At 23.0% G+C, this 11,271-nt stretch overlaps 4 protein-coding genes across 4 annotated transcripts; 3 read left to right on the top strand and 1 right to left on the bottom strand.

Annotated features, from left to right (window-relative positions):
- Positions 1–752: 752 nt before the first annotated feature.
- PVVCY_1302040 (methyltransferase, putative) lies at positions 753–2,154 on the bottom strand (the record flags this gene model as incomplete). Its single annotated transcript, XM_008623879.1, has 7 exons — positions 753–817; positions 927–1,054; positions 1,176–1,326; positions 1,458–1,571; positions 1,678–1,790; positions 1,890–1,927; positions 2,146–2,154. The coding sequence occupies 7 exons, from the start codon at positions 2,152–2,154 to the stop codon at positions 753–755; spliced, it is 618 nt and encodes a 205-aa protein (XP_008622101.1).
- Positions 2,155–4,412: 2,258 nt separating this feature from the next.
- PVVCY_1302030 (protein tyrosine phosphatase, putative) lies at positions 4,413–5,270 on the top strand (the record flags this gene model as incomplete). Its single annotated transcript, XM_008623878.1, has 3 exons — positions 4,413–4,675; positions 4,873–4,927; positions 5,073–5,270. The coding sequence occupies 3 exons, from the start codon at positions 4,413–4,415 to the stop codon at positions 5,268–5,270; spliced, it is 516 nt and encodes a 171-aa protein (XP_008622100.1).
- A 1,383-nt stretch (positions 5,271–6,653) lies between these two features.
- Positions 6,654–9,158, top strand: PVVCY_1302020 (protein phosphatase PPM3, putative; the record flags this gene model as incomplete). The annotated part of the gene is made up of 8 exons (XM_008623877.1): positions 6,654–6,761; positions 7,054–7,097; positions 7,354–7,409; positions 7,502–7,570; positions 7,830–7,859; positions 8,011–8,076; positions 8,224–8,393; positions 8,487–9,158. The coding sequence occupies 8 exons, from the start codon at positions 6,654–6,656 to the stop codon at positions 9,156–9,158; spliced, it is 1,215 nt and encodes a 404-aa protein (XP_008622099.1).
- Positions 9,159–10,406: 1,248 nt separating this feature from the next.
- On the top strand, positions 10,407–10,841 carry PVVCY_1302010 (conserved Plasmodium protein, unknown function; the record flags this gene model as incomplete). The annotated part of the gene is made up of 1 exon (XM_008623876.2): positions 10,407–10,841. The coding sequence occupies one exon, from the start codon at positions 10,407–10,409 to the stop codon at positions 10,839–10,841; it is 435 nt and encodes a 144-aa protein (XP_008622098.2).
- Between the last annotated feature and the right edge of the window lie 430 nt (positions 10,842–11,271).

Raw genomic sequence — 11,271 nt, 5'->3', positions numbered from 1 at the left:
AAATGTTACATATTCAATTTGTTATGCTATCCTTATTTACCTAGTTTTCTAATATAAACAATTATGCACATAGGTGTATTAATTCCCACAACTTCATTGTCAGTTGCAGTGAATACCTTCTCAAAAAATAAAATAATATCAAATATTAATGAAATATACTGAGTGTATATTCAATTTGTAGAATTATTATTTTTAAAGGAAAAAATATGCACCTATATTATACACATTATGCATATACAATTATGCTTATTTAATTTGTACACAAAGGAACGGATAATAAATAAGTTCTTAATATATATTTCAGGAACTACATTATTAGACTTTTCAGTATATGCAATGTGTATATATTTTTTTATGTTTAATTTTAAAATGCCATTTACATAAAGTTTTGACAATAATATGAAACACAAAAGGCTATGTAAATTTCAAAAAAAAAAGTTGTAACTGTAAAATAATGTAAAAATGTGGCGACATAAATTCACACATTTATAATATAATACAGTACATATATGAATATCAAAAAAAAATTAATAGGATAAAACGAATTTTTTTATAAAATTTTTTTAATATATTGCTTTAATTATTAAACTGACAAACTGAATTGAATAATTAATCAATTAAAAGGAAAAATGCAATTGGTAATTATTCAATTAGCAAGAAAGCCTTTGTTTTAATTGCTGCTAAATTTTTTTATTATTATTGTTATATATATAGTTATTTATTTATTGTGCTGGTCATAATGAGAAATATGCTTACGCTTGCGCATTTCCTTTTGTACAAATATAAACATAGTGTAAACTGTCATCTATAGGGGGGGCTGTATACATAGTGATTTAAAAAGGAAAAAGATTAATAAATATTGGTAGAGAAACTTTAAAAAAATATCTGTATGCATAGGTTAATTTTTATGTGTGTGAAAAAATTACCTACTATTCCTAGCATGGGTCGTTTAACTGTTTTAACCGTAACATTCCATTTATAATCTTGCTTTTGTAAATATCCCAATCGATAGGACGGTTGGGCATGAGATATAATAATAAAAACACCTTCGGGTCTAAATTGTTTTTTTATAATTTTAATTATATAAAATTGTAATGTATTTATTTTAAAAATATAAAAATAGTGATGATATATAGTGAAAAGGTACATAAATATATGTGTGTACGTATAATTACTTTAAAACTCTTGATGTTTCGCATAGCATTTCTTCAACATTTTTTAAAGAATCTTCTGAGCAAACTATAGAGTCAAGACACGCTTTATCAATAATCAAGTCAAATTCTGCATTTTTAAACAATTTCATATCACAGACATTCATTTGGATATCTAAAAAGTTTGCAATGTGTTAATACGTAGGTATATAGTATATATATAGTAATTGTGTCTATATTTTTTTGAGAGTAATAAAATAATTCATATGTTAATAATGTCGAATAGCTAATAAAAGTTTTATTTACATTTTAAATTAGGCTTGTCCTTGTATATCTCTTTCATTTTATTTATGCACACAGAGGATGCGTCGATGTTGGTTATGTCAGTATAACCGCTATCAAGCATCTCTTCACTGAACTCTGAAAATAATAAGCAAAAAATATATATGTAGTAAATATATGAATGTTAAAGCAAAGTAAATAAGGTGGCATATAATTATGTCATTCTCTTATATAAAGTCCTTACTTGATGTACCACATCCAATATTCAAAATTTTTGCATTATTTTGTATATTTAATTCGTCGAATATGTGTTTTACACCATACCATTTTTGATGCCAATCAAATTGTTCTTCTTCCCTTTAAAGAGATATAAAAAATTATGTTTTAAAAAATATACTAATAAATATTTTCATAAATATATATAATTATTAAATTAATTCATTTTATGTCTATTACTTTGTGTATCGTTCATTCCAATAGGATATATTACCATACTGTAGTAAAAAATATACATAAAGAAATGAGGAAAAATAGCTAGGAAAATTTATATATAGTTTAAATAACTATGATATAAGTTAGGTGCAACACACTATAGCTTTATATATATATTGTTATAGCTTTTTTTACGCCTAAAATGTGTAAAACATTTTAAACAGTGCTATTTGTTTATTTATACATATTTGTTTTATGCTTCTATTTTTTTTATTTATACTACTGCCATGATGGAGGAATAATCAATATAATGTTTTAACAAAACATGTAAGGAAATTATTCAGAAGAAAAATCCAATATTATAATTATTTTATTCTATATAAAAAAATGGCAAGCTAAAAATTCTTAAGAATCGCGCATTTTTTATAAATAGGTATTTCCATAAAACTTTTTAAATTTTGCTTAGCAATATATGTATACATAATATTGATATTTTTTATATCATTATGTTTTTTTTTTACATTTTATTCAAATTTATAATTTTATTTCTTTAATAATTTAGTTAATGTTAGTAAAATTAAAAAATAAATATAAAAAAGGATGTGCACATAAATATTTGGATAATTGATGAAAGAGCCAATTATACCACAGTCACTAATAAAGGAGATATTAATTGCAACAATATTAACTAATTAAAGACATTAATAAGTTTAATTTTTATATAATATATATATGTATAACCTTATGATTTTATCCATGTATCTTGATAATATACATATTCTTATAAGACATAATTTTTTTTTTTAAGTATGTGTATTTTTTGATAACATAAAATATTTTTATAAATTTAGCATAACCTTTTTTGCTTGTTTAAGTTTTTAATAGTAAGCATATCATTAGTTAATATGCATAAATTAATAGCCATAACCTTTTATTAATTGTGGGTTTATTTCTAGGTTTCCCAAATGATATTCTATATCCAATTTTATAACTTTTTTATCTTCCCCTCAAAATAATGAAAAATTTGTAAAAATATATCATTTAAAACACTATATATAAAAAATTATAATACGTCTTATGTTATATCACAAATGTGTATATAAATTCATAATTGTTTTCTTTCTCATATACAACTGCAAGTTTTATCATTTTTAAGGGAGCATAAATCATTAGTGGTCACATATCCTCTATATTTGTTTTCTTTCCTTTATATTAACTTTTCATTTTCACACAATAAATCCAACATTTTGTTGTGTTTTTTTTCAATAATCTTTAATTTTTCTTTGATCTAATCATAAGAAAACATAAATGTATAAAAGATTGCATATAGGGGCAATGCACAAAATAGTTATTGTTCGATCGATTATTTTAGTATATATTATATAAATATTTCAAAGGTATACTCTATATATCTATATTGGATATATTTTTTACATTATTTTAATTTTCTTAACATTGAAATGCTCTATGAAAAGGTCTGAATAAGATACAGTTAACAACCTTATGCTCTTTTTTTTTAAATAGATACACTAATATATGCATATAAATATATGTAGAAGCATTAAAATAATATGCGTTCCTCTATAAATAACACCTTTGAATAAATACATTGTAAATTATTACTTGCTTTAGAGTGGCCTGCATTTTTGCATTTTTTGCATTTGGTTCGACGGTTTCCCGGGTATTCATTTTTATAAAACTAGTATTATATTGTATATATAATTTAGATGGTATGAATATACGTTTACGTGTTTAAAATAGAATAGTATAATATTTTTTTGATTTCTTATATTTTATGTATACTAGGTCATAGACAGTAATATATATATATAATTTCGATATGTGTGTACATTGTTCTTTTAAGAGTGTAGCTACCAAGTAGTGTCCTATAACATGAATATTTTATTATTTTGTTTTAAATAAATGAAACATTTCTTATATGTAAAAGGAAGATAGTGCCAAAAATTCAATGAAAGGGAAGGAAAAAAGTTTATAAAAAATCATATATACATAATATATTTGTATTTATGGATATATGTATTTTATTTTTTTACCACGGAAAATAAGCGAATATAATTATAATTAATCATACAATTATTGTCCGAATTTTTTTTTCACTCCATATTTTTATATTGCAATTATTTACTATAGGCTTGTATTTATATAGCTAAAAATTTATTAAATATTCTTTTGAATAAAGTGTATATTGCGGAGGTGTCTCATGCATATAATATATAATTTGTTTAATTATTATGAAAATATTATATTTTTTACCATAATATATAAAAGGAATTTTCGAATAGTTGAAAAGATTTTTGTATTTTTTTCTGAAATAAGTATATATACTTATATTATATATATATATATATATATATATAGACTAAATATATACAAAGTTTAGTATACATAAAAAAAAGTATAAATATTCTTGTAATATATTTGCATTGCTGAGATAAATGTAAACAAATAAACTATATCTCAAATTCATATTATATGTGCTCATAGGTTTGTTATATTACATATTGAATATTTTGCTCATAAACGTAAATGATACAAATATTGCCATTTTTATACATGGGTAAATTGAATGACATAAAAGCTTTAGATCTTAAAAAATATAACATCAAAGCACTAGTTGTTTGTTGTACATATTTAGAATACCCACAAGATAAAATCCCCAAAGGATATGATGATTTACGAATTAATCTTGAAGATATGGGATTAGAGCAAATATCCAAATATTTTGATGAATCCAACAATTTTATTCATTCTTTTGTTACCCAAAATCAACCAGTCTTCGTTACGTGCAGGTATCTACACTAATGTCCATACATCATGATTTTTGTAATATACACGGACTTATACAAATAAGAAATTGTACTCATAATATTTGATTGCGCCATTATATATATGTATATATTTGTGGACATGGAAATATGAAAGTAAATACATAAATTGGTGATAGAATATATTGAAAATTATGTATCATGTTTTTTTTATCTCATAGTCATGGAATAAGTAGATCACCAACAATAGTATTAGCATACTTGATAGGAAAACAGGTAAGTTTTGTTTATTTCTCTTAAATTTTGATAATGAAAAATTGCACATATATAGAAAGAGAATAGCGAAAAAGAGAAATGGATTTTGATGCTATACCCTTTGGAATATAATAAATCTTATATGTGTGCATTTCCTTTTTTATAGAACTATTTTTTAAATGAAGCTTTTCGTTTTTTAATGAGCAAAAAGAATATATGCCCAAATGTTGGATTTGCCGAACAACTGTGTAATTACGAAGAAAGTATAAAAAATAAAATCACCTTTTGCTCAAAAAAATATGCGGATTGGTATTCTTCTGATATGTGTTATAATAATGCTATAATAGATTTTAGTCCTGAATAGTATATTCCCATAAAATTACATAAAAGAATAAACAACATGATATTTGGTTTGGTTTTATTTATAAAATATAGCACACATTCCTATTTTTTTAATATTATTATGCTTATTTACAATTTTCTGTTTGAATACCAAAAAAATCGGATGCAACAACTTTTTAAATTAATCCAATACATACACATATGTAATACATAATAAACACACTGCTATTTATTAAATGCAAAAAAATATAATGAAATTAATTATACATTTTGTTTGACAATGTTGATGGCGATTTTCATAAAAATAAGAAAAAAATATAAATAATGTTAATACATTTATATCTGTGTATATAATATTTATGCTTGTTATTTTCGATATAAGACTCATAAGCCTTTTACATATTTTACAACATTTTAAATTGCTGAATTAACAATTATAGAAAAAATTTATATGTTTTTTTAAATATAAGTATTTCGAAGGTTTCAATATATTTCATAATAGAAATATATTTTAATTTAAATAAATGGTTATCATAAATTAAGAATAATTCCAATTACTTAAATATATTATGTACTATTTAATTTTTAAAGTGTAAGTATATCTATTCACAAGGTACTTTAAAAAAGCATTGCTTTTTTGCCTTATTTAGAATAAGTCGTTTATATATAAGTGATTAATTAGTAATACAAATTTGGTTCCAAGATAGATCATTACTTTAATTTTGTCTGTTTACTTTTATATCTCCTTTTAGCATTAAACCCTTTTATTAAAATACAATTATAACACACGTGTGCATTTTTTTTCGAATGAAATTCTACATAAAAAACACACTAAAAAATATGGACACAATTTATTATTCACTCTCTTCAGTTTAGCATAAATACAGAATAATATAAATATGCATATAAAATTTATGTAAACCTGCTTGTAAAAAGTGGGCATAAATTTAATACTACTTGTCTATATAAAATTTTTTTTTAATTTTTTAAATGAAAATTTACTTTTGAAAATTTTGTATAAGATAAAATTTTTATTTATATGAAATATGCTTATATACATGTGTGGAAAAAATGAAAATATAGAATTCCTTTGTTTTTTCTCTCGAGTTTGAGAATTATGGATAATTCCACAGTTTGAATTTTTTTGTTGCATTTTAAAAAATGTTCCACTGTAGAAATAATGCATGCAATATTTATTAAAAAAAAATAAATAATGTTCCTTGTCATAAGTGTTAAGAAATAGGTAATTTTAATTAATGCATGTGTATATTCCTTTTTTATCTCTTCTTTAATTTTATTTTCTTTACCTTTTTTTTATTTATTTATGTTTTTTCTCTCTTTTTAAATATATAAATATGCCATTTTATGAAAAAAGACATATTTATTTAAAAAAAAAACTATAATTATGAATAAGACCAAATTGATAAGCGCAAAAGAAGTTTCTGAAGTCGTTAGTTGGTATACTCATGCCTGTGCTGGAAGTATGCAAGGACGTCGATCCACTGATGAGGATGTAAAATAAATATATATCCTTTTTTCTCTTCCTATTTGTTTACTTAAATTTGCATACAACTTTTATTATTATTTATAATATATTTATTCCAATATATGCATATTTAAATGAAAGTGTTTTATATCTGAGTATTTCACTATATAATTTGCAAGAATGCCTCTGTCCAATAAATTATTGAAAGAATAATATGATTAGTTAGTGGGTCATGCATTTCCATCTTAATCGGTGTTCTCAATATAACATACACTATACTAAATGACAATATGATACCTATGTATATTTACATTCTTAGGCAACAGTCATATTAGCATCTCTCAAAAATTTCGAATCATGCAGGTAAAATCGAAAAACAGTTATTTAACACTACTATTTTTTATTGTTTTAATAAATACACTAATATATTTAAATTTACAAATTTTTTTTAATGAAGGATGTGCACTATATTTGATGGGTAAACATACTTATAAATAATATTAACATTATAGGAAAGTTAAATTTAATACATAAATGTAAATATGCTATATTTTCATTTCTTATAAGAATATAAAATTTTGGCAATGATCTCACGATTTTATTTTATAAATAATTTAAGGCATGTAGGAAAAGACACAGCTTTATTTTGCGCTCGAAATGCAGCCAATTTTATAGGTATAGTTAAAGCTAAAACGAGTTAATAAAAGAATATATATATGCGCTAATTTGGGGATTTATATAAAATAAAAACTTTCTATTCCCTTCAGGCAACTGCAAATCTTTAGACATTGAGAACATAACAAAAGCGTGCATTCAAATGGATAGAGAAATTTTACGTCAGTACAAATTTAATTGAAAAAAATATATTCGAAAAATATAATGTATATGCACATATTGAAACAATTCTTTACATCTTCATCGATTAATCAAAATGTTTAAGTTATTGTGGTAAAATTATTTATTAATGTTGCAGAATTGTTCTACTATGTAATTACTAGTAAACACGAAAGAATATGCATACAATAGTAAATATATTTTTATGGTTACATTTTAATATATATTTTATGTGCATTTTTTTTAATTTGTTTAACGCAGAGAGTAGCTTTTCCAACAGTGGTTCAACAGGTATAAGGAATAGATAGATAAATAAATGGATACATATATTGTTATGATATGTATATTATATAAATGTGTATAATATCATATTCTAATAAAACTTAAAACTGAAATTCTATACAAAAATACAATATAGAATGAATTTATGTTATTTTTTTAGCAATAATTGCGATCATTGAGAAAATTCATGGAAGCGATATGTTTAAACTTTATATTTGTAATTTAGGTACCAATAAAGATTTTTAAATTTGTACACCATGTTTTTTAATCAATTTGTATTAAATATATAATTTTATTTTAAAATGCTATTCTCTTACTATTTGTTCATTATATATTTTTCATCATTTTATTATTCAATATTAACTTACTGAAGGGGATTCTAGAGCAATGCTAATAAAAAATGATGGGTCGTTTATTTCTTTAAGCGAAGACCATAAGCCTTATAATGTAAAAGAAAGGGAAAGAATAGATAAAACTGGCGGATTTGTTGCGAATGGAAGGGTACTTGGGTATATTGGTGTTTCAAGATCATTTGGAGACAAAGTAAGTGAACAAATTAGTCAATGTAAATAAATAGCAATGAAATTTTCTTTTATTTTTCATTTATGTAATATTGTGTTATTTTTATCTTTTTAGAATTATAAAAAAAATTTAATTGCCCCAGAGAATATTCATGAAACTATGATGACATGTGTGCCTGACATAAGAATATATTATGGAAATGTAGGTGATATATTATTTTTAGGTTGTGATGGTGTATTTGAAATGCTTTCTTGGAATGATGTAGCAAAATTCAGTTATGAAAGTGTAAATAAATATGCATTAAGTGACGCAGTAATTAATATTTTAGACTATGCGCTATTATCTGGGTCGAAAGATAATATAACAATTCAAATTGTTAAATTTTTTAATGATAAAAAGGACATTTTTTATTTTAGAGAAAAAATAATCCCAGGTATTTATATACCTAATGAACAGATATCAAAATATGAATTTTATGAAAATTTTTTGAATAAATATCATATAAAGAACAAGTGTATTATTAACACATTAATGGCAAACTGCAGTGAAGTTAATCAAAAATATTGTTACATTGGACCATATTTAAAAAAAATACGAGAAAACAAAAGTACACACATTATATTAAACAGGAGATATAAAAAAAATATAAAAAATTTAACTATACCTATCCTGCATGAGGATTTTATTCGAAGTAACGTTTTTAATAAAATGGATCAAATTGGTTTTTATAGAATGAGAGATTTCTTTAGAGAATATGATAAAAATCAAAAGATGTCCAGCTATTGAAAAGGGAAAAAAGAAAAATTAATGTGTTACATATTTGGTGCTATAGTATTATTTGTATATCTTTAACGTTTATCTGCATAGTTATATTTATGTAGATGATTACGCGTTATGTGTATATCCCACTTGATTGAATATATTATTAATTAATAAAATTATTATGGCCATTACCAATTTATTTATTAATGAATATGAAAATATTCGTATTTATGCTTCTTTTTAATTTTTAGTCCTTATAACGGAAATAATTCATTTATTACACCATAAAAATTTTTATTGTCCCAATATTTTTATCCTTTTTTTAAGGCTTTATCGTATTATTCGACTTACTAAAACTTGATTACCGTTTCCTATTTCATCAATTTCGTGAATTATAAATTATTTTTGTTATTTTTATTTTCCCATGCCTTAAAACTATGGATTTAATGAAAATTGTAAACATAATACTTATTTGATACACAATTAAATGTGTCTATGCTAAAAAAAATATATTTTTTTAAAATATAAATAATATATAGGCGGTAAATATGCATAATTAACAAGAAATCTTATGTTTTTTACGCAATATATATATTCTATATTTACGCATACATAGCTCGTTGTGTGTATATACACACTTATCTATAAACTAGCGTTTTTAGGAATATAATTTTTCTGAACAATTAATGTTAATTACTCATTATTTATTCTTGCTAGACAGCTGTTAAAAAAATATAGATTCGTAAAGTGTGTATTTCTACAAATTTGTATGACGTGTACATAATTTATATTACTAAATAAAAAAATATAGCTATATTATGTTTTTTTTTATTTAATTAATATAGCTACATTGCGCATTTGTTGCAATATAGCAATACATTTTCATAATATATTTATACCGAATTACACACAATACACATATGCTTGTTTTTTATTATATTAATTACCTTACAATCTAAATCAATGTGAAATAAATTTTATAGAAAAATATATTTTTTTTTCGTTTTTTTATTTTATTATCTTATATTATTATTGTTGTTGTGGAATATATTTTAAAATATTTTCTATTTATATTTATAAATTTTGTTTATTATTTTAAATATAATAATATCAGAACAATTTTTAAAATTGCATATGTTCCGAGGGAAAATAATATTTCTTATTTACATAGATAATTTTTATTTATCCAAATATTTATAGATCTTCATTTATTGTTTTTCGTTTTTTATTAAACTATTTTTCACGATGCAACCTTTCAATTTCGTAACACAAATGGACAATAAGATGAATGTAGCCCCAATGCAGCAATTTCAAATGTATGTCCCTAATCAAAATGTAGTATTTCCACAAACATATTCAGAAAACGTACAACAATATAATCATCCTATATTTTTCGAGTCATTACCACCTGTATATGTCAAAAATCAGTTATTACCCTCTCCAATATTGGTGCAAATGCCTACTACAGTAGTTGTTCAAAATGAGTCTCAACCAGCAATGGTTCTTAGTCAGCCACCTTCTAATATTGTTGTTAAAAACAATCCACCTACATCTGTTTTTGTCAAACAATCAAATCCAAATGTAGTTGTCAAAAACGAAGCACCTCCAAGTTATATGCAAGGTATTGATGCATGCCAAGACACAGTAGTAGTAGATCAAAATAGGCATGTTATGGCTAACTTGAGCAAAAATATGCAACAAATGTAAGAATAAAATATGGATGTAATGGAATTTCCCTAATAATAATCATGCTAATTAATACCGATTTTATAAATATATAATGGAAAATTGTGTTTCACAATAATACGGAAATTTCATTTATTTTTCCATATTTTATGAAAAAAAATGTGCATTTGTATTAGTTGTTGCATATATATTTGTAGATATATTTCATTTTTATTTAGTGGGTCTTATTGTATTTTTTTTCGTTATTTTTTTGTTTTTTTGCCTTTTTGTGCGTAATGTAAATATGACAATTTTGGGTACAGTAAAATTATTTAAAAATATAATAATAACAATGTAAATATACATGTGTATATAGTATATATCTTAAACAAATTAATACCTTGTGCAAACAAGATATTTAACCAATATTACTTTATAAAACAACAAATTAGCATTTTATACGTAAGAGTTC

This window comes from Plasmodium vinckei (assembly GCF_900681995.1).
Source record: "Plasmodium vinckei vinckei genome assembly, chromosome: PVVCY_13".
NCBI classification, from domain to species: Eukaryota; Apicomplexa; class Aconoidasida; order Haemosporida; family Plasmodiidae; genus Plasmodium; species Plasmodium vinckei.
The sequence above is the reverse complement of the archived record's forward strand: the minus strand, read 5'-3'. Positions and strand labels throughout refer to the sequence as shown.